This window comes from Vanellus vanellus (genome assembly GCF_965231255.1).
Source record: "Vanellus vanellus genome assembly, chromosome: 1".
Classification (NCBI taxonomy): domain Eukaryota; kingdom Metazoa; phylum Chordata; class Aves; order Charadriiformes; family Charadriidae; genus Vanellus; species Vanellus vanellus.
The window spans coordinates 73279736-73304421 of record NC_138905.1 but is presented as its reverse complement, the minus strand read 5'-3'; the positions used below and the strand labels follow the sequence as shown (position 1 = coordinate 73304421).

At 44.9% G+C, this 24686-nt stretch overlaps 1 protein-coding gene across 1 annotated transcript in view; it reads right to left on the bottom strand.

Moving 5' to 3' along the window:
* The window catches only part of PDE3A (phosphodiesterase 3A), a gene marked incomplete at both ends in the record, with an annotated part of 264685 nt that extends 243445 nt beyond the window's left edge, over window positions 1-21240 (bottom strand). The window contains one exon of the mRNA XM_082496024.1: window positions 20347-21240. Within this exon, the coding sequence (XP_082352150.1) occupies window positions 20347-21240 (894 nt within the window). The remainder of the gene's footprint in view (window positions 1-20346) is intronic.
* Between the last annotated feature and the right edge of the window lie 3446 nt (window positions 21241-24686).

The following is a 24686-nucleotide window of genomic DNA, read 5'->3' as shown; positions in this document are numbered from 1 at the left end:
AAACGACTGAATGCAAGAGAGGTTTGGGGACTCACAGGGCCCCAAGCAAAGCGTCACTCTGAGGCAGCTGACATTCAACAAGATCAACCTGCAATGTTTTAAGAGCCAGATTCAACCCCTTGGCCCACCAGCCATTTTCCAGGTGAGTTCGCTTAAACCACTTATCTCCATTTTTCTGGTTACATGTGGTGCCTGACCATTTTTCTCCCATACCATTGTTAGGAGTTCAGATGACTTAGAGTTGGAAACAGTTATGATGTAGACAGGGCAAAGTTATTCTTTTTGCCTCCTTTGACCAGCTGTGCAAAAGGCGGTGCTCTACCCAAACAGCTGTGGCAAACCCAGCAGTGATTGACCAAAACAGACTGACACGTACCACCTCCTCCGCCACTAAACGTAGCACACCCGGCAAACGCGCCAAGTTTGCCCAGCCTTACGGCCCTCGGTGGAGGCAATATCAGGAGAAGGCTGGCAAAGCACGCTGAAAAAGCGACTACATATCCTGGCAGCCAGGCACACAAGCGCCCAAAGCAGCACGCACGTGTCTCTCTCCTTCACCTTGAGTACTTCTTACAGTTAAATGCCAAACCAAATCCTTTCCCCACCCCACAGCTGCACTTTTTCAATGCAGTTTTATACACCAGGTCAAAAATCAGTTAAGAAGCATTTGACAAGAGAAAAGAAAAATATCTAAAACAAACAAAAAACCTAACGTCAACAGAAATGGAGGAGGGGAGAAACGGTAATTTAAAAGCGACCCTTGGTAGGGGGCGGGGGGAGACGTCTGTCTGATTTTCTTCGGATATAGTTGGGCAGGAAATCGTTGAGGTGGGTTAAAATACCTTTCTTGTACATGCTTTACAAAGAATTTCCTCTGATTACTAGAATAATATTTGTTTTCAAGTCAATCTTGATAAATCACAGCTGCGGTGCTTTATTTCCTCTCTCCCCTCTCCTTATTTTCATCTATTAATAGGCCTGCATGTACCCACACATCAATTAAAAATGTACATATATACCTAGTCTATATATAAACACTTCCATTTTGCAATCAACTTTCCAACGTAACACCATCCTGCTCCTGAAGTGTGTCATTTGCACTTGTACTACTGAACCCACAGCATGACTCTGCTCTCCCCCTTGTAAGCCCAGGATCCCAAGGACATCCTAGACCACACAGACCTCCGTGCACAAGGGGGAAACCCAGAGGTGTTAAGGAGGTAATTCAATTAACAGCAGCCACTGCAAGCTCACAAGTGGAAGTGCCAGAACAAGAGAAGCATAAGCCTGAGCGATACTGCCTGTTTGGTTGTTGGTTTTTTCCTTCTGCTTCCCCAGCTTAGAGGGAGGAAGGGTGAGACATCTGAAGAAGCTCTAGTATAATTCAGAGCTATTCAATTTTGCAATCTCAAAGCTATACAAGTCTCTGGAAGTAGTTTTAACCAGGTGTTTTAAGCCACCAATACGGTCAGCATCACTTCCAAATTACATTCTTTGGTATTTCCACTGCTGAATTTTGGAGTCCAGCATAGGAAGGAAGGGATTTACTCTTCAAGTTTGATACACCAAAACTCACGTTTGACTTAGAGGACACAGTTGACTCACAGGAGAATTACGACAACCTTAGTTCTTGTCACAGCTTATCTACCCCAGGTGTCAGCTATCCACTTAAAATACAACTCGGAACTAGTTCTCAGGCCCAAACCCAACATGCTTTCCAGACTCCAAGGAGAAACTGGAGACCAGATTGCACTGCCATAGCCCACTGAGTTTTATCCACCGATCAAGTCTAGAAACTCCTTCCGATTTGAAGTTTTTCTTAAAGCCTCTGACAGTCACAACAGCTGCTTTATTTCTATGTTGAGCAGCATTAATGAGAGTTATTTGCTTTCTTTAAGAGGATTTAGCACAAATGTAAAAGAGGACTTTTATTACAGGTCCCACTAAGCAATTACTTAGTTCTTAACAAAGCAGGTAGATACAGTTTTGAAAACAAGACTCCCTTTCCAGAAAGTTACCTGGAGGCACCTGACCTATTCCTACCGACAGTAAATGCATTCAAAGGTCTTCCCCCAGGAAAGATTATCTCCTGGAGCTGATTAGGCAATTTTACAGCCGGCATGCTGAGATTTTTACAGCCTTTAAGAACCATCCAGTTGGTTCAGAGCGAAGTGACTTCAAAAAGAAAAACAAACAACAACACAAAAAAAAAAACCCAACACAAACTGACAAGAAGCATATTAAAAAAACCAAACAGACAAAAACTACTGGGCTGGGCGGTGGGAGGTAATGCGCAGAACGTGCTGTACCCTACACGCACCCATCCCCAGGCCCTTCCTCCTGCGGGAGCTCTCTCCCAAGTCCAATGCTGTTAACTCACATGAGCAAGGGTCGGGAGGTCTCACCCTCCAATGCTCTGTTGTGTCCTTCAAACTGCTGTCTCTTATCTGGCTGCTAAGAAACCACCCTACACACAAAGCCTAACAACATCCGGCCACTTCATCTCTCTTACACCACGTAGCACTCTCTTGGCAGCCATAAAAGCATTAAGCTAACAAGTGGACTTGATAAATCAACCTGTAGCTTGGCCAAAATGAAGAGCAATTAGGATCCTACCTGAGACTTGGACACTGTCATTCAAGGGGGAGAGGAAAAAAAAAAGTCTGCCACCAATCACAACTTGATAATGCAAACCAAACTGCATAGGAACTCCTGAATCGGAGAAGGGCAACAGCAGAAGAGACGGAAGAAACCTGGCCTGTTCTTCAGTAATCCTGCCTAAGGGCAGGGACCTTTACTGCAAGCTCCTCGCTCCAGAGTAACATTAACATCGCACACTGGGCACCAAGTGGAACATAAACGGGGCTTACTGGTTGGGCTCTGCATCCCAACAGGAAGAAGAACTGGCACTGCACGAGGATGCTGGCCAGCAGCTGGGGGAGACAGCCCACAAGCAGATGTAGCAGTGGAGGTACAGGCTGGGGAGAAACACTGGCAGCAACAACTACGCTTGCCTAAGAAAAAGCAGGTATCTAGACCCACTTGGAAAAACCTCTAAAAGGCTATTCTAAAAGAACCTCTCATGTACACGCATTAAATTTCCCTAGATAGCATGTTGTGGTTCTTTACTATCATTGTTGTTAGAAAAGCTTTCCCTAATATCCATCCAGGCCTTCTTTTTCTTACAAAATAAATAGGACAAAAATCAGCTACCAGCAGACACGGAGCACCCTATTCTTTTCTGGTATCTTCTGACATATCAGAAAAGATATGGGTTTTGTTCATAGCCATTTCCGCCCTCTAGTCCTCTCAAAGAATGTTGTTTGTATATACAAAGCAGGGAGGAGCTGTAAAGTACGAGAAGAATTCAGAGGGAACTCTGGACTTCAGGCTTCATCCAGCGGAGACCGGATACAATGCATTTGGCCTCCATGGGACATGGACTCTCGAAACAAGGAGAGACTGAGAACCACTTTTCCCTTCAAACTGAATTTTAGCCTCTGCACACTCATTTTGCACCAGCTGAAGCTAGCTGGTCTCAAGTAAATCACACAGCTGACACAAGAAGTGTGATGGGAGATAAGAACACGGCACTAATTCACCTCACTCAATTTAGTATTTCAATTGCCTCAAAGTATTTCAATTGCCTCAAATATGGCCAACAAGGTATAGTCCACTCAACAGGAAGAGCACTCTCCGCTCCCTAGAAACCTACAGAGATGTATGGCAGCCCTTTAACTCAGAAGACAGCAGCTCAGAAATGCTCACCATTAAAACAGAGCTAGCCATTCCAGTGCCCACCTTCTAAAGATATCTCTGGCCCAGCAAGAACTAACACCAGCTTCTACAGCTCTTCCGCAACAACATTTAGCATGAAAGCTAACAGAGGATCAATCTGTCAACATATGCCTTCTTACAAGACGCCAAATGCCCTTATTGCCCATCCAGTTCAGCACAAGTTGAATAAATGATACACCTCATAAGCTCAGACCAGAATTCTACAGGGTTTTCTAAAAGTAAGGGGAAAAATACAAATGCTAGGCTACAAATACAAATCCTCTGCTACAAAAGTTAGCAGAGGAGACACCAATTTGCCATTTGATATTCAAACACCAAAGAAATAAAAGATTTCAATGCTGGCAGCTCTGTTTGGAAGCATCTGACAAAGCCACTAAATAAAACCTATTGGCCTGAGGAAACATGTGTTCTTGCAGCATTACTGCTCTCCAAAACAACCCAAAAACGCAAGAACAGAAGCAGAGGACGGGTGGAGACAGCAGTCTTGAAATCTTACCAAGAGTTAATAAAAAGAACTATGCCGTCTCAGGAACCCGAGGAGCACAGTAAGTGCTTCCATCACAGGAGCACAACCCTGGGACTTCAAATCCCAGATAATAACTCCCCTTCCTGGCCAGCGATCCCACCTACAACTGCTCAACGTGGGACACTTCACACTGCTTCCAGAAGAGGGAAAGGGGTCAAAGGCCAGTGCATGGGAACTGTCTCTCCGGGTCCGAAAGCACCAGTTCACGGCAAAGATTTTTTTTGCTCTGGCAAATATTAGAAAATACAAATGATCTTGTCACCCAGATAGGGACTCCTTCCTATTTTCTTCATTTTGTTGTGGCTTCGTGCTTCTCAAAGGGTTACAATTCCAGTGAGAGTTCTAACAGCAGGCATAAAAACTACACACATTCAGGAAGCAGAAGTAAACAAATAAAGAACAAGATCTTGCTCATAAGCCAGACCTAAAAGCTAATTCATTGCTTCCTATTTCAAATCAGTATGTGCTCACATCAGGAGCGAGCCCGGCATATTGTACTCGCTGGGAAAAATAATACACACATGGGAAAAGTACAAGATACTCACTGGTACACGGATCAGTTAAAGATCTAAAACACAATGTCTCAACTGACTACATGCCTAGGTCATTACAGTAACAGTTTAAAGGAAAAAAAGAAATAGTTTCAATTACACATTCAACAGGAACAGGGAAGGAACAGCGTTCAGAATATTAGAAACCATTTCCAGGACAAAAAGCTCAACCCACACGCAAAGAAAACATGCAGGTATTAACATTTATAAAAGAATTTTGCCTGTACATAGTATGTATTACAGCAAAAACCAAGACGAATTTTCTTAACAGAAAACCTTGCTGCAGCTGCCCAGACAAGAGCACGTGCCTTAGCACGCACCCAGCGTCACAGGCACCTCTCCCAAGGCCAACATCAAAACTGCTATGAGACCCTTCCATCTGAGTGCTGGCGAGTCCTTCCCGACAGGCGCTGAGCTCGCTTGCCTGTTGTTGCACATACATTTCAATACGCACCACCCCCTGGGCTGAACTGAATTAAGACTGAAGGAGGTTTTCTTTCCAGCAGTACGATAGAGGGACTTCTGCTGCCAACAGCAACTGTGAAATAAGAGTGCTGGATGCGCCAAGCAGGGCACTGCTCTTGGGAGCCTTGACGGCAAAAGGCAGGGGATCCCGTGAGACTCTTCAGAGCTACAGGCTGGGCAAAATGAATATACACACAGGGCAGAACAAACCCACAATGCTCAATTAGTTGATTACTTTCTGTTTCCAGAAAGCTGAATCAAGAAGGGACTCCACCAGAACCACCTATCATAAAACCCATTATGGACAGATGGACCTCTGCTATGAAGTTCGGACCCTTCTCTTTAAAAGTACGGGTAAATTTTAGATCTAAGTGCCAAAGAACTGAATTATGATTTCACATTTCTGATACAATTTCTTTCCAGCCACCACACACTGTAGCTGAAAAATATTTCCCCTTCTTTGTAAACTGCTTTGATTATGAGCACCGTGTAACATCTAGGGACGTTTGGTGGCAGTGAAAGATCTCACAGCAAGGCTACCGTTAAATCTTTGCTGAGAAACAAGGCAAGACATCTGTTTTACATTGTCTTTGAAATAATTAACTGATTTGTGCGTTACCAAAGTGAAAATTAATTTTGTTCTACTGTGAGAAAGTTTGGGAAAAGTGGAAGTCTTTAGTAATCTTTAAAAAGGAAAAAAAAAAAAAAAAAAGTCAAGATTAGGCCAGACAAAGAGCCAGTTCCCACAAAAGGCATGATGGAGCTGTGCCAAATGCTTCTAAGAACAGAGCATTTTTTGGTTGTTTATTCGGAGCCAAATTTCTTATGCCTTCATTCTCTCTTTTATGGGTATTAATAAGATTTCCACATAAATCTGTCTCTACTTAGTCATCTTCACCACTGTCAGACTTCAGAATCCTTCAGGAGGAAGGACTGCCAACACAAATGTTTATGATGTCACACGAGCCGCACTATCGTTCCAGCCATCACTCAGAACAAACAGTCCTAAAAGGTGAAAGGCCACTACAGTCTACGGAAAGCAAAGCACTTAAATATATATATATATATCTCATTAGAATTAAGAGACTTCAAAAAGAGGGGGAGAGGGGAAATAACAGTGGTAATCAACTAAAGGCATTTCTTGGTTCAGTGTTAACAAACAAAAAACAGCGAGCATCTTTCTCCGATTAATATACATCCTTAAGACAGACTTCACACATTTCCTGGAAATTTTACCTGTGCTTATCTGAAACTGCCTTTCTTTGAATCTTCTTCTATTTATTTTACAAGCCCTTCACGTTCATATCCCATATTGTGACCAGAGCATATCTGGCATGGATGCATGGAAATTTCCTCCAAGGCACCAAGGAATTTTTGCATTCAAGCTTTTGCATTTAGAGCCACATAACTCTATTATCCCTTAAAATCTGGGATGGTATCTCCATAGATTCAAACTCATGGATGGACCTCTCTGGCTCAGCAAACAAATGTTGACCCCCCCCCAAAACAAAGAAAACCAAAACCAACCAACCAACCAATAAAAAAATAATCACCAGATGATCTTGAATCTGGTTGAAGGGAAAGAGTGAGATGACCTAAGGAAAAAATACATCACCAGACAAAACTGTAGTGTTTCTGACATGTAAGTCACAGACAGCCTGAAACAAATATAACCCACCTTTCTTACACATGAAAGCAGAACCAAGTGTCCCAAGCCCATCCTTAATTTCCTGAGCCTGTCTTTCATGACAGAGGAAAGGGGTTTCAGATTTGCTGGGCTCAAAGATAGGGAATGACGCAGGAATAATCAGCTCGTTGATGTGAACACTCCTAGATCAAAAAGGAACATTTGACCATTCATCGCATCTCAGAAGAGTGGCACTAAGGAAGCTGTTAACTCAGAGCATCTGGGCATCGATATCATGACATTTCTCTTAAGTTTGCTTTTTATTAAATAAACACTTGGGGGAGGAAAAAACCAAACTACATAAATCTAAGAAGTTAGATATATAAATTTTCATTAAAAACATCTGAGATTGCAAATTCAAGCATTCAGAAGATGGCATACGACATAATTACGCTTACAAACACTGATTCACTGTTTTAGATAGCAATCCATTAAGATCACAGGAAAGATAGAAAGCGACTTTCTAGGCTATCAAGTTTCTGCCTAAAGTTCTCATCTCCTTAACCTGCTATTATGAATGATTAACACAATTTGATCATTACTTTTATCTCAGTTCTAAAAACCTTAACCAAATAAAAGACCCAGAGGCCCCTAGGCCAAGTTCTCATGAGCACACTGAATGACTGTAAAGGAAGCTGTTTTGTCACTGCTCCCATTAGCCGAGGATTTTTTTGGGCTGGGTTTTTTAAGTGCAAATCAGTAAATTTTGCAACACACTGACTTCAGTTTAAAAAAAAAAAAAAAAAAAAAAAAAAAAATCAACATTTTCCCCAGCACCAGCATCATGTTTCCACTTTCATTTTAGAAGAGACAATATATAAAGCAAATCAGAACATGAAATAAGCACATATATTTGCAGCCACAAATTCCCTTCCATTAAGGAGTTGTACTAATTCATGGCCAAGAATTTTATCATTTTTGATCACAGATCAGTTGCAGCTCCCAAAGAATAACAACTTCTAAAGATCTGAACACGACAGCATGTCCAGGCATGAGCACAGAATTTAAAATTCTGGGTTTCCAAACAGTCTGCTCAAGTGGGAGACCACAGCCCAAGTCAGGAAATCTTACGGTTATTCCTAAGGATCTTCTCTCTTGTCTATGTATAATACAAAAGAAAATTCTAGATCCAAGGATGATGGCAGCTGAAATACTGGAATGAATAACATTTAATCTATGCCTCAGTCACTGCTATCCACAAGTATCTAGCATCCATCAAGCCTGAAGAACATCACGCATTTTAGGGCTAGATTCATACCCCACACACAGTATAAGAGAAGGCTGAAACAAAAGATTAGATAGATTTAAAAGGAAGGAAACAGACTGTCTACCTTTACTGCTTCACTTCAAAACGTTCAGGAATTCTCCAAGAAACACTTGGGTTTGCCATCTCTCTGTCTCACCACATCACACGTACCCAGAAAGCTAGGTTTAGCTGTCCTAAATTTTAGTTAAGCCCGGGTGCCCAGTATTTCCTATTAGCTGGCTCTGACTCCGAAGGCGCCTTGCCAAGAGGAAACAACGGGCTTGGATCCTCAAGCGGAATTTAAGCTGGAATATGTGCTTTGGTGCTGGCACCCCAGCCCATCTAATTGTTGCACTATTATCCCATGCTCCTCTATTACACCGCTTGACACAAACACGGCAAGCTTAGTAAGAATTAGCATTTTGTATTCTGCGACCCAGAAGTCAGTTTTCAGTATCGATATGGCACAGACGATATCCCTCTTTGCCACCGAACGGATTCTGAGTACAGTCTCCGTAATGAGGCACGTACAGGGCCAGTGCTGCCTAAAATAATCAAACTGTACGCACCTGTTGGTATACCTGCCTGCTTCTTGGCAGTGTTAAATGCATCTGCTTCTCCGCACATCAGGGGAAAGACGAATACTCTGCAACCCTGAGTCTTTTACTGGAAAGCACAGGGCTCCCCTTCCACTCTTACCCCCCTTTTAACTTCCGAACCTCTGGCAGAGTCTCTCTCGCAGCTCCGTTCCTCACAAGCACAGGGGAAGTACAGCATTAACTCCTTTAATAGAAAATGTTTATTCATAATTTGCAGTTTTGTATAATCAGTAGACAATTAGGACTGCATTTAAGAATGGCACTTGCATATGAATTAAGCCGGTCTACAAAAAAAAAAAAAAAAAAAAAAAAATAGTCAGCAATGGCTTATGGATTTCGTTGCGACACTTCGCCTCATACAGAATTCAGAATCAACAGAAATGCAGCAAAATTTCAGGGAACTGTCGTAATAAATAAATTTTCAGAACCGTCTCAATAAATAACAAATACTAACCAGTCCACAGCTTCCTTGAGAACAGGAGCATCGCAGCAATAATATATCCATCACATATAAAAGGGTAAGCTTTACCAGTTAAAGCTCATCATCCTTATCTCTAAAAAAATCGAGTTGCCTATTTATTTCACCTGGTCTTACCACACTTCTAACCAGGCAGAGCTCCAGGCTGCGCCAACCCCCATTTATGCCCACAAGAACAACACTGGCTCAGGCTACACCGGGGACCTCACCAGCTCCTCCTGTCCACGCAGTCCTGAGCTCCGTGGCACCAGAGATACCACGTAAAGCAGCTATACGGTTTTGCATCTCTAGAACAGAGTTGTAGCACCAAGTTCCAGTTTGAATACTGGAACAGCAGGTGTTAGTGAGACTCGAGTATTTACTTGTTGATCAAAATCACTATTCAAGTATTTACAAATAAAGCAAGCACATTTTTGCAAAAGCTGGCACACATTTGCAAGTCAAGAAAGAAAAATGAGAGATCAAAACTATAAGGCATCGAAAGTCACGCAACGGTTACAAAGGCTGCTGTATTAAGAAACACGCCTGCCTGTGGAGACATCAGAAGGTGTGATTAAATATCCAGAAAGAACAGTGTCGTATGTAACTCAGGCTGCAGACTGTGCCGTCAAGTGAAGAATTCCATCCCTCTAGGCTACGCAATACTAATTTGAGTGTGTATATACGTACACACACACAGAGCTACGTACATATAAAAATATATGGATGTGTGCGCACACATCTATAAAAACATGCTACAAGGTCGCAGGTCACGTTTCAAGCAGCACAAGCAACATTAGCTTTGCATTACTTTAAAATAAGAAAAAGACTAGTTAGCTGTTTAAAAAAAAAAAAAAAGAAAAGCAAGCGCTCTGCAGATTTCTGTACGGGAACAGACCCTCCTGCGGCACTAAGGATTCAACTGAAAGGATCAGCCTGTTACCCTGTGAGGACTGCGCACTCTCCATTCCCACTGAAGTCAGTGGAGGCAGGGAGGAGATTAGCAGTAATCACTACAAGAAGAACATAAGAAAACCAGCATTTTTAGGAAAACTTGACTGTATTGTACAATATAAATTTTCAAATACCACCAAACAACCTCCAGGAGAAGTGAAAGGTATTCGTCGTCTCACAAGAGTAAGATGCAGAGCTACGTCTCAGCACAAGTATTCCTGTAACAATCCCACTGACAGACTCAAACTAGAACTCCAGCCACGTGCAAAATATCTTATCGGTTATCTAGCAATTATAAACGCACCCAAACACACTTAAGTTCCTTATGAAAACAAAATACAGTGACCGGACCTTGTCAAGAGTAACTTGTGGTTAGCATCACCGGTAACACTGAAAAGAAAAACACCCGAGAACTCTACCAGCATCCAACACCTCCTTGCCACTCACCAAGCAAGTATCAGGGGAAGGATTTCAGTATTACCAATACAGAAATAGCCCTGTCTGCATTGGTGGTGCGGGTATGTGGTGGAAACCAAGCAGCATAGCCTACTCTGCAAGGAAACCCAAGTTAGATCTGTTAGCTGCTGAGCTGTAACAGGCTAATAAGAAAAAGAAAGAAAGAATCTCATAATAAAAGCACTGAAAACTGCATTAACGGAGGCAAAGGCGGACAGCACATAGGACAAGGTTGTGCAGCCCTTTTCAATCTACACTTTCTGCACAGAGGTCTGCACCTTTCTACACTGTCATTTCAACTGAGATTTAATACACGAACATAGACAACAAAAAGCTTGGGCGAGCGTATCTAGATTACTGCTCATAGAAGTGAAGAAAATATGGCTTGGATGTAGGTTCTCAACCCATGCATCACCCCTTCCGACCGCCTTCATCCATTGCTGGTCAGACAGCAAACATAAATGCTCCCGAGGGTGCCCTTGCAGACTGCCACCTGAGTGGCTTCACCGCCACCACGGGACAGACAGTCCACCACGCCGCCCTCTTCAGCAGCCCCACATTCTCATTTTAAGATAAATTTGGAGCGTACGTTTTGGCTAAGGATCAATATTTTTACGTAACATAGGTAACGAAACATATTAATGGTCTGCCTATCCTCCAGGACATTAAACACAAACGTACATTGGTTTATTCAAAACTGTATAGCAAAACTAAGCGCAAGAGACTAGCACAAGTATCTGCACTTCAGGGTGAGGAACTACTTTGGTTATTGGTGGTGCCATGGCTGCAACTCCGGCAAATCAAGACGCTAACAAGGTATCAGGAACCTGCTGGGAGTGCCATAATTCAAAAAACAGTTAACCTTCAGCATTCAAACAATTCTTTCCCCTTCCAGATTTCATTTCACAAACATGCTTGTGGACAAATTTAGTCAAACATCAGTCAGAAGGATGCTGTTCAGAATAATTAATGTTCAGTTTTGAAGCTAAGTAATAATTGTTCCTCCACATTATTATCTTTTACACAAAGAAAACCAGTCTGCAAGCTTATTCAAAGAAACGAGAAGCTTCTTTAAAACAAAAAATAAATCCAACAGCCATCAGTGACTCGATCCTCAAAATACAACAAATGATACAGCTTTCCATCAGACCTCATCACAGTCGTATTTCACGCAGCTTTTAACGAAGCTGAGATCTTTCAGAGAGGACCAACCAGTGTAAGAGGGATGGCTGCTTTTTAAACTATCACCAAGGTCTGTCTCAGGAGTTCGGCAACCATCAGAAAAGCATCCTGAGTATATCTGAAAAGCATCACTCCTACAGAGTTAGACTGATAAAAATCCCATAAAAAAAAAAATAATGACGCAGAATATAATTTTACTTTATTTTGAAATTCAAACCAAAGCATAAATTCTTAATACAAAACAAAGCCAACTTAAGCAACTTATAAAATACAAAATGCAATTAAGTCCCTTTAAGCCAGCCTATTGCACTGGCAGGTTAGGGGCGTTAGACAAGGAGATCTCAGCTACGCTCTGAGCTATTTCTGATATGTGGAGGTTTCATATTTTTCCAGCCTCGTGCAGGGAGGGCTGTTAGCTGTATTGATGCTCAGAAATATCTTCTCCTTAATTGTTTTCAGTAGTTAACTGTAGTAAAATATGAACACAGTCATGCAGCGGTAGGTCCTGGTCAGCGGACACTTCAGATAAAACAGTAAGGTCACTAAAGCATACCACAACTGGGAAATTTCTTCCTAACTATTATCAGATTTAAAAAAAAAAAAAAAAAAAAAAAAAAAAAAAGCAGCCAATTTTTCTAACCTTCTACCTGCTTGGCATACAAAACCTCTAAACTTCAATAAATAATAAATACAAACATCTAAGGATTTTACAAATAGCTTCACTCATACCTTGTGATGGACACATTCCACAATCAGCGTGCATTTCTGTCTCACGCATCCAGACTTCTTCCTAGCAGTTTAAAAACTAAAGGGTTGGCTTTTGGGGGGATTTTTGTTTTGGGGTTGGTTTTCATGCGGGGGGTGGTGGGTGGTGGTGGTGGGTGTTTTCGCCTTTTTTTCTTTCAAAATTCCCTTCTATTTTTCCATTTTGAGGAAAATACCTGTTCGGTATTCTTCAGTCAGATCTATTTTTATGTATCTTTCCAGTCTCTTCTTAGATGATGATCAGAGGTTTGGACTACCTGTGGACCCCAACCCTTCATTTTGGCTGACCAAAGCTCAATACTGCACTCCACAGCACGACTTCGCTCATCTAATTTCATTATAATACTTCACACACACACATACAGAGGTTATTTCAGTGACCAGCATTGTCGGCTGACCCCAAGTCTTTTTCCCAACAGGTTCCAAAACTGAAAATGTAGTTTCACCAACCTAATTCTTATACCCAATATCTTTCCTACTCTGTGTCTCCCACTCTGGATACATTCAAAACCCGCCTGGATGCCGTCCTGTACAACCTGCTGTAGGTGACCCTGCTCTGGCAGGGGGGGGGGTTGGACTAGATGATCTCCAGAGGTCCCTTCCAACCCTGACCATTCCGTGATTTCGCCTTTCTTTCAGCAACCCTGAAGGTGGCATTAGGAAGCCATCCAGCTGCCCCCTACGTTCAACAGTAACGAAGGACCACTCGGTCACCTCAGCCCATTCTGCTGTTGCACTCTCCAATGCGGTGTTTCCCCATTTCATATATAAGCAGTTACATGGGTGAATAGAGTCACGAGGTGCCGCAATACATAAAGCGACAGCGATTTAGCCTATTTTTTCTGATTTCTTGACAGATCTGGAGGCAGCTGCTTCTTCGTGCCCAGACCTCCAGTCCTTGTGAAGACCAAACAACCCATAGGTAGGAAAATAAATAAATAAATAAATATTTATTTATTTTTATATATATATATATAAAAAAAAAATAAAGGCTCGGTTAAGTACCACGGACAGATTTTGTTTATTATGTTTTTAACCGGTGTGTGAGGCTGGCTGGGGAGGCGGGTGGCGGCGCAGAACAGGGGCTCTCGTGCCCTCTAGGGGACCGGCCCCGCCACCGCCGCCACCGGCCGCCACCCCCCCCGCCCCCCGCCCCATCCCCCCCGGGGCTGCGCTCAGCCCCCCTCCCGGGCGCCGCCCGGGATATATAATGATGATAATAATAATAATAATAATAATAGGCTTGTAACAATTACATACACCCACACAGAGGGAGAAGGAAAAAAAAAAAAAAAAAAGCTCCAACTCTTCAGTTTAAAAAACAAAATAAAATAAAAGCTTGATAAAGGAGTAGAGCAGTTTTTCCTCTTACAATCTCATTTAATCTCCAAAGACAGCTCAGAAAAGAAAACACTGATATTCCCCACAAGTTAAAACTTGGACAGACATCACTTTTTTTTTTTTTTTTCTTCTCTGTTTCTCAAATCATTACCCCGATGCAGAGAACTCCTGATGCTAACACTGTCCTTGCAGCAGGGCTTAGAGCAAGCCAAGTTGGGAAAAAAAAAAAAAAAAAAAAAAAAAAAGAAAACAACCCAAAACCTGAAAAACTACATAGTCCAAATGAGAGGAGTTTATTTCTGAGTGACACTCTGACTAACACAGAAGAGACTTTGAGGAAAGGGTTTGGTAATTCATCAAGAAACTTTTTGAGAACCAAGCAGAGAAGAAAAAACGCGCACAAACAAAAACCCGACTTCCACTTTGTTATCTGAATCTTAACATTTATTTCCTTATCCGTCAAGCAGTATCCTATAAACCGTACATCTCCCATTAGATTACCTAAGTAAATCACAGCAACCGCCTCAAAGCTTTAATTGCAGCAGCGTTCATTTCATTCTCAAACCATGTAAGATGCAGTCAGCTTACCCCCATTTCAAGCCCTGCGGTTTGCAGGCACCAGAACCCAGCAACCTTTCTGCTTCCAGGCTGGGATTATTTTTTTATTATTATTTTATTACTTTTTCAAGAAAAAAGCCCCAGCAATATTCCTTCAATTTGTAAAATACAGTTATGTCTCAGTCTCTTGCAAAAAAAGAGTTGGAACGTAAGCACACCAACAGCAGATCAGGACAAATTCATACAAATGTCACAGTTAACGTCCAAAACATCATGTGTCACTGTTTTTCCCCTCCAACCCCTAACAAGCTTCTCAAAACACATTTCATACACAGGGTCACTGTTCTGGCTGTTTATTTAATTAACATGACAACCCAACGTACACAGGATTTCTTTCAGTTCCCCAGCTTTGCATTTTCACACTTCAGGCAGAAAGAGCAGAAAGTCACTACTGTATTTTACTTTTTTTGCCGATATGCCATAATACACATTTCTTGATTTAACCGATAGACAAAAATAGATTCTAAACCAATCGTGAGAGTTTCAGCAGCAGCTTTTACATTTTTGTGAGGTTGAAGGAAAAAAAAAAAAAGAAAAAAAATCTAAGTAGAGTGGCTTTGCATAAATGAAGCCATGCAAAAGAAAATAAAATATTACGTCTGGAATCCCTGGGTGATTTTTCCTGGAGCCTTGCTTAAATATTTTACACAGTTGTGTTTCAGCAAGTCACCAGATGACATAACTCCTCAGTATTCCTCGGTTTCTAGTGACCTAAATTGTAATGCCAGCAAATCTTATCAGAGTAATTACAGCTCAATAATGCTTATTAGCAGAAGGAGGTACACAGTATATAACACTGCATGCCTAATAGGAGGCCATAACTTTGACGTACATAGAGTTCAATATCTAGATTTGATCTGCCTTCTCCTCTCCAAATTTTTAAATCCCTGTACGTTGCACTCTGATCTCTCCTATTTTCAGGCCAGAGGGCAGGATATGTAATATTAAAAACTGGTTATAAGTTAAGGGGTACATCTGTCCTTTTTTTAGGACAGAATGATAGAGAGCCAGGAAACCGGGAGAAGCAACGTATTCCTGGCACTTACAAAGCTCTCACTGTCAAACAATGAGAGCAACAAATAAAGACGTAATTTTCCCTTGAAAAAAAAAAAAAAAACCAACAAATACATTTATTTTTCTCCTCTGTTTCTTAGATCTTATCACTGAGGAGGTATCTTTGACTATGTGAACTGTTACAGTATTGTCTTCTCAACTGCGCAGACAGGCAGTGATAAAGAAGGTCCCGGCTCACAACTTTCCCAGGCTACAAGACTGGGAACAGGCGCAGTCACCATGCAGAACCTCATGAAAAATGGTCAATTCGAGCAAGAACCCCTCCACCGCCACTGGAGGAAGACGGAAGAGTCTGGCACCAAAGTCACTTATCTGAAAAAATAACTTTCTAAATGGAGAAACAGGCAGGGAAAGACGCGGCAGCACGAAACAGCTACCAAGTCTCAAAGCAATTAAAAATCAGTGACAGACCCTCAGGTGTACCTCAGTGAGGCAAGCAGCTTTCTACGTCTCCAACCGTTTAGAAGCAGGAAAAGAGCAAAGAGAAAAAAAGGAAGGAAAATGGGTAGAAACCCTCTCTGCCCCAGGAGCCAGAGGACACGGATGGGAGTTTGCACGTGGAGCTGCTGGTCTCGCAGCTGGAGACATCAGAGCTGCTGGAGAAACTCCTCCATCCCAGTGCTACCCACCACCAAGGCTGAGGATCAGGGCTGTCCAGCAGGGCAAAGCTCAGCACCTCGCTAAGTGCTTTCGCATACGGGGTTGTGTCACCCCCTGGTTTGGGAACTAGAAAGTACTTCAAACCCTGATGTATGCTGTACCTGTGACAGTCTTCTGACCAAGGCAAAAAAAAAAAAAAAAAAAAAACAACTCTGAAAAGTCCAACCAAATTAAACTATTTGCAGCAGCTGCTCTAGCTCATTTAACACACACTCGTAATAAATCCAAGTTAGCTGAAAGCTTCCCATTCTACCCAAACAAACCAAACAACAAGCAAGGCTTAAAAGCAAAATCAGGAGTCTCGGCTCAGTTTAAAATTGTCCAGCTACTATCTCCTGCGGAGTATTTTACCCACCGGGGCGAAATCATCCCTTTGGACTGTTGTACGTCAAGATTAACACGCAGATCAGAGGCACAAGCTCCAGAACAGACGGGCCATATAGTATTTTTAACAGGAAACACCAAGATACAGAACACGTTACCCCCCCAACCTCCTCTCCATGGTTTTAGGAAAAAACTAAAACATTTGCAAAAACGTGGAGAAGAAACTCCAAAAGCCATCATCCTGGAGGTACTTGTGCATGTACCAGAAAAGAAACTGCATTTGTTCATTCACTCACTGTCTTATCCAACCATTCACAATTTCTCTCTGCAGCCTCTTTCAAATCTGGGTGAGAGAGCCCTCAAGGACCTGAGCATCCTCAGCCGGCACTGATGAAATCACAGACAGACAACACTCAGCTGGGAGCAGGATCAGGCTATTACGAAGCTCACATTTCTCAATGAGATACACACACACGCCGAACTGAAAGCTTTTAATCCAAAGAATTTGCTGAAGTTGAGAAAGAGAGAGAACATATACAAAAATCAACCACAAGAAAATAGATTTAAATGAAAAACTAGTAAATAGCACTTTTAGCAACAAAAGAAGGTTATACCTTGGTGTGGTTTGATTTTGGATGGTGGGTATTTTTAATGAAATGGTTTTTCCTTTTAAATTCTTTTTGGAACTGATAAGTGACTAAGATGAGATGTTTCTACAGAAGGAATAATTCATGCCATACGCATTTCCAGCTGCTCCTACTAGCAGCTTAAACAGAAGCATACTTTTAATTTTAAATATGTTAATACCTCTATCTGTGGTGTTAGTTTGCAATTCCTGGTACTGTCCTTTATATCACAAGCCCACATAGATTCAATTCTGTATTCTAATTGGGAAAAATTCAGATTATAACTGAGATGTGTGTGGCTAAAAAACGTAAATTCATAAATTCCAAATTCCGTAGAATCTCACACTAATACAGTCAGATAGGGAGGGAATCACACTCTGGAAAAATAAAAGCTCAATTAAATGCTCAGCAATAGGAAAGATTACAGAAGAGGCAATAGGAAACACCTCTAAAACTTCACCTAATGTTACTCACCAAATGAAAGCACGTATTTCAAAGCAATAAAGTAGATCCATTTCCTGATGAAAGTTATTGGCAGCTCCCAGATGTATTAACAAGCTATCTTTCGGACCAGAAATATTCAGGGCATGTTTTTTAAAAACAGGGGGTGAGGGAAGGCCTGGTTTTGTTTACAAAGCCCTCATCTCTATTTTTAACATGTTATATTTAAAAACTGTCCAAAAGAGAAACATTTACCTATGCCTTCTTTAAGTCTACGGGGAGCTGATGTTCGCTATAAACACAAACTTTGTTTGCTGTAAGAGAGTCCCACTTCTCCCAGCGTTTCTTCAAGGTCCTTATAAAGCTTTGTTTCAGCTTTTTCATTTTTCTATCTTGCCAACCTTTATTTAAGAGGACAGCTTTTAGGGAGGGAAGTTCACAGACACACAGCCACATTGTGCTAAAGCAACAAAACAAAGAAACAAAAAAAAAAAAAAAACCCAGACAAAAAGTCTCCCCTAACTCAAAAGTAGTCATCCGTTTCTAATCACGCAGTGACGCAAGCAATACCAGATCTTGCTATTGATTAATAGTGAGTGAGAACAAAAGAAAGAGAAATTTGCCAAAATCCTGCAGCAGGTAAACTGAACAGTCACCAGCTGACTCCAGTCCAGCTCCACAGCTTAGAAGTGGGAATCGCCTGGGGCAAAACTGACCACTGTTCCCAAGTAACACATCACTGGGGAGAAAAAGAAATGTACCTCATTATCCATCACCACTTTAACATTCTGGCATATATAGACGATTTGAATTCCCTCCATAAGAAAAGAGAAGGATGCGATCACAAACCCGTGAGCCCTATTTCTGAATGATTACATTTAGAGATGTTAACTGAAAAGCTGCTTTTATTTGAAGTCTCAGAGTAAGTGGAAATATGTTTAAAACCTTAAAAATGATTACTGTAAGAAACCACCAGAAACGCCTAGCGTCATCAAGTAAGTATAGACAATTTCTTGCCTTAGATATTGTATTTACAAATTATTCTTACACCCTTCTGTCTCAGTTCCTATTAAAGCCAGAACTGAGTCAGCTTTCTACTTTTTCACACTGTATTTGCTTGCACACTGTGGTAAATATTTATTTTATCTAAACAAAAACGTTAAATAAATAAGTACACTTTTGTAAAATAAGCCTCAAGTATAAGATTGCCAGGCCCTCTTCTAGAAAATGTCATAACCAACCACGAAGGGATGTAATCAAACCATTTCCAGAAGCAAACTAGCCACCCACACCATATGGTTAGATGCCATCACTTGGAAAATACTTAGCTGCTTATCCAGAAAGCGACCTGAAAGAAAACCTTTGGTGTATGGCAATACGCTTCAGTTCACCACAGTGCAGAGTCATTTTCAATACTAATTGAAAAATAAATCTTAACACCATTTGCCACTTATTTTCCCCCAGGTTTCCCTTTCCACCGCTCAGTGAGGGTTGTGCTGACTTTCACAATATGCTCAGTTACACTCGACCCATCAAATGATTCTTTCGTGGGGCAATCTTAAATTCTCAAAAATTGAGAAAACACTTCAAGCGCAGAACTAAGCCGACTTTGTGTCGGTGGCAGGACTCTATATAGCTGTGCAGTAAAGATAATGGTGTTTGCTTGTTTCTTTTTCCATTTTTTGTTGTTGTTGTTGAGGTGTGCATTTAAAAGAACGCATCGCTGGTAACGGAGCAAGTTCTCACTCCTCCATTCAAATCACAACCTCTTTAAAGCAACGAAGTTGAGATAAATCGCGTGTGCCTCGTACCGGTTCCCACCACCACGGCCGAGCGGGAGCTATTGATCGCACACACACGCACAAGGCACAGCCTTGGGGAGGCAAAGTGCAAAGATGAGCACCGGCGCTGTGCGGGCCGGCCTCAGAGGACACCCTATCGCCCTGATAAGGGACTTCTTCCACCGAGGACAAGCTGCTTTGGCTCACACACACATATACACATACACACGCACACATATACACGCACACCTTTAAAGCTTCCAGCAAGTTTAATAGGACTAAGCTACTTTTCTGGGAAACCACAGGTTGGAAAAAGCAAGGCTTATAAGTGATGCTGGGAAACCTGAGGGCAGGTTCCCACCAGCTCCGAGCGCCGGGCGGGTACCACCCGCCTCAACTTTCTGTCAGGCTTAAGAAAAGCAAGCGCTGGTGATGGCTGTAAAAAAAAAAAAAAAAAAAAAAAAAGAAAAAGAAAAAGAAAAAAAGGAAAAAGAAAAAGAAAAGGAAAAGAAAACCCCGAGCTCTTCCCCCCCTCGTCGCCCAACGCCGGGGCAAGCCAGGCTGGGTCCGGAGAGCCCCGCTTCCCCTCCGGCCCCAACCCCCGTCCCGGGGCGGCCGCTCGGGGCTCTCCGCGCCGCGGGGCGCCGGGGGAAAGCCCGCAGCCTGCCCGGCCCCGCCACGGCGGAGCGGCCGGGAGGGCACAGCAGCTCCCCGCGCCGCCGCCGGCGGCACCCCCACCCGCCACCAGCAAAGTTTGGGACCCGTCCCCATCCCCCGCCCCAGCCCCTGCCCTACCTGCTCCCGGGGGATGCAGGGCAGAGAGGTCCGCCGGTGGGTCTTGCTGCTGCCGCCGCCGCCGCCGCCCGACATCTCGGGGGAGATCATGGAGCTGGACCGCCGCCGCCGCCTGAGCACCGGGGCTTCGTCCGCGGCCGGGGGGGCGGCGGGAGGCTCCGCCAGCGGGGCGGCCCGCCGCGGGGGCCAGAGCCGGTCGGCGTAGCCGGCCAGGAGGATGCCCAGCAGCCCCAGCAGGTAGGCCAGGTAGGGCCGCCAGGACGCCGGGACCCTCTCCAAGGCGACGAGGGACGTGGTCCTGGCCGCGCTAGTCACGGCGAGCATGAGGACGCCCTGCCTCAGCTTCAGCACCAGCCATGTCACGGCGGCCAGGCAGCTCAGCACCACCCCCGTGGCGGCCAGGGAGAGCAAGTGATCCTCCCCCGCCGCCAGCGCCGTCTGCGCCACCGCTTCCCCCCCGCAGCAGGCGGCCAGCAGCAGCGCCGCCGTCCGCGGCCGCACGCCGCCGCGCAGCAGGTAGCGGCCCGCACCGAAGAAAGCACCGGCCAGGCCCAGGGGCACGGCGCCGGGGGGCAGCCAGCCCCAGCCCCAGCCCCGCGGCCCCGCGCCGCCCTCCGCCGCCAGCTCCCGGCCGCGCTCCCCCCGCACCAGCCTCACCACCAGGGCCAGCAGCACCGAGAGGGAGCCGGCGCACAGCGCCGAGGAAAGTTTCCGCCGGCGCCAGGTCTCCCGCGGCGGCGGCGGCGGCAGCAGCGCGGACCGGGAGGCCGCTCCCCCCCTCCCCGCAACACACTCCGCCGCCGCCCCGCCGCCGCCCCGCGGGGTGCCGGGCTGCCGCCCCGCCGGCGGGCAGCGCCCGCTGCAGCCCGGGCTCCGCGCCTCGCCGCCGGCCATGGCCTCGACGGGCCTCCCTGCCCACCCGCCCGCCCCGGGGCTTATTCCCAACCGGGCGGGAGCCGGGAGCGACCCCCCCGGCGGCGGTCAGCAGCAGCGGCGGGGCGGGGGGCGGCGGGCCGGGGGCGCTCCCCGCCGCAGCACCGGCATTTCCTGCGGAGCGCGGAGCTCGCCCCCCGCTCGCCTCCGCCCCGGGAGCCCAGCGCCGCGCATGAAGGGCTGGGGGAGCGCCTCGCCTCCTCCGCGACCACCTCGGGCTGGGAGGGAAGAGGGGGATGGAGAGGGTGTGTGTGTGTGTGATGGTGCTGTAGTAAATTGATTTTTAAAAAAAAAAGTGCAAGAGAGGGCGAGACGCGGAGAAACCCTAAACAGTGTAAGAAAAAGGGGGGGGAGTGAGAGGCAGCTGTACCACCTCAGAAGTGCTGCTTAATTTCTAGGCCATCGTTTCCCTCGCCGGCGCTCCCGGCGGCCGGAGAGAGGGAGGGAGAGAGGGAGGGAAAGAAAGAAGGAGGGGGCGGTGCTGCCCGCCGGAGGGTCCGCGGTTGGGGCGGCCCTCAGGGTCCCGGCAGTGCCCCCGTAGTCCCGGGGAAGGAGCCTCCCGGGCGGTTGCGGACCGCGGGGAAGGAGAAATTACCAAAACCAAACCCAAACCAAACAAGCTAGGGGGGGGGGGGGGGGGGGGGGAGAAAAGGGCAAATAAAAGGCCGGCGGAGCCGGGGGCAGAAGTTGCGAAGTCTTGCCGGGAGGGCGAGAGAGAGATCCACGGGAGGGACTTGAAGGGAGGGCTGCTTGGGAAGAGGGGAAGAGAAAAAGAGGAAGCGAGAGAAGGGAAGCGTTTCCCTCCTGAACGCTGCTGGGACGGTCCTTGAGTTTTGCACGGGGGCGTAAAATAAATAAAAATTAAGTGATGTGAGCTTCCCCCAGCTGGGCGAGGGGGCTGCCGAAAGCTCAGAACCCAACCCCAGACTGAGCATCACACCAAAAAGAGCAGCGGGGGGGGTGGGGGGTGGGGGTGTAAAAAGGGGTGTTGGGGGCGATAACGAAGCAGGACGCTGTCGGGGGAGGGGGGGAGAAAGGGTGGTAGTTGCCACTTCCAAAACGGCCGGACCGGCTCCTGGGGAAGGGCTGCGCCGGCCCTGCTCCGCCGCCGGAGAGGGGGAGGCTCCGCTCTCCGCAGCGGCGGGGACAGCCGGGGCTCGCCCCGACCCCCCCCCCCCCTCCCCTCCCCTCCCCTCCCCGCCGCTGTCGCCCCGCAGGAGCCGGCGGTGCCACCGGGGCGGCGGAGCTCCCCGCCATCGGGCGCTGGCGGCCGAGGCATAAATCCGCCTGTCGGGGTTGGGGGCAATTACGAGGTCGTAAAAAAGTCAGAAAGATGGATGTTTATGAATGGTTATTGCTATTTTTGTTGTTGTTTTAATGGGAAGCCCGAACTGGAATCCCAAAGCCGGCGGGCTGCGGTCCTCCGAAGCGTTATGAATCCCTAAGGCTGTGGGCTCCGTCCAAACCCCGCTGCTTCCTCCCTCTAAACCTGTTCCCGCCTCACGCCGGGGGGCTCCTCCGCTGGGGACCCGTCGCCTGCTCGGGGCTGACCCCCGCCCGCCTCTCCCCGGGGCTACGTAAAACTGCTGTTTGCACGAGTGGAATCAGGTGCAGACTAAAAAAGCTCGTGCGAGAGCTGGGCCGTCTTCTTAAAGCCCTGGGTCCCACCGAAGGGCATGGAGTAATGTATTTAGCACGTAATAATACAAACCACAGAAAAAATAAAATCACCAGCTGTGAAGTCACAGAACATTTAGAGTCAGGAAACGGACAGATTAGCAAACAGAATTTCCCAGCCGTTTTTCCCCTCTCGCGCATCCACAAATAACTAATTCGAGACAGATTTATAGCCTCTAAGTATTTATTGGTGTATCTATCTGGGTATCATGCCTATCATCCGGGATCTGAGTATCTGAAATGGTAGCATTAGTGAAGCATGTTTGGGATTTTTACTAGAAATGAGTCGTAAAAACTGAGTATGTTTTTAAATAATCGTTTTCCAGCCTAACTATTATGAAATATGGATTTATTAGTCATTTTTATGTTTGAAGCGTGGTTTGAAAACAACCTAGATATTGTTAGCAAAACCTGGCTCTGAGGAATGGAAAGCCTCTGTTTTTTTTAAAGGTTAAGGGTCTAGATTAAGAACAGCTGGAAAGGTTTACAGTTTATTCTGTTGAGACAGCAATCAGCAGGTTGCCATATACACCTACAAAAACATAGCTGGGTTCCATCTACCCCAAGCATCAACATCCCAGCCGCAGAATCAGGGCCCAGATAGTAATAATTGTATGACTCCTAACTCCTTTTCGGCTTTTTATACGCAAGATGCATCTCTTGGATATTTTTAAGTCTAGATGCATCAAAAGAGAATGCAAATAAATTGATATTGCAATACTGGGTGACAACACATGCAACGGTTGCAGTTCACATAGGTCAGACCTTTGACCTAATCCTTCCTACCAAGTAGCATTCGCTTACATCTTAATTTATCTCCACTTTTTTTACTTTACAATTTGATTTACTGACACCAGAAATGTTCACACTTTAAATACAGTCGTAAAAATGAAAAAAAAAAAAAAGCAGAACTAGAGGAATAAACGCTCCCTAACTGTATTTTTTTTCTGCAGATCCCCTTTAAATGTATGTTACTTACATAGATCAAAGCAGATAATGGTCTATATTCTTTTAATTCCTTAAGCTAAAACATTAATTATTCACTTTAGATTAAAAGCAGCAGCATTTTTTTTTGGTTGGACGGATTCTAGGTTAGTGTAAAGAAACTTGTATTCTTCGCAATAGCTGTTATAATAATGGTTTGAGCCTAATAGCAAGGTGATTGATTGTTGGTTTTTTTTTCAAGAGTGTTTTTAAATTCATTAAATGATGGAAACACGTTTCTGAGCTCTGCCTGCCTGGATCTCTGAGGTTACCATGAGCCCAGCTGTCAAAGAGGGGTTTATGGATGTTAGGCTTCACCGAGGATCAGGTCTCAAGCCAGCAGTGGCTGAGCTTGCCTGAAGCTGGCAACCCTACGCCAGAGACAGCATCTTTCCAGCCTCAAGTGAAACGGACTAGACCTCCTCAAGCCATCTGCTACTTTCCGCACTGAAGTTTACAGAAGAAAACTGTGCTGGTGTCTTGATTCCCATACCAGGGAGCTTTTAGATAACATGATGAAAGTCAAGACTCACAAAACCAACAACTATCACAAACGTGATAACCTCTAGATTTCCTTGAAACACGACTCATATTCTTACCAATTCATTCTTTTAAGCACCAAGGTTGTTTACTGAGCAGTACATGGGAAGCTGAACTTCACTGTGCTCTCTACCCCATGGGAGTTAAAATTACTTCTTCATGTTTCTGAATTAAGCAACATAATTGTCTCTTATTCATCCACTGAT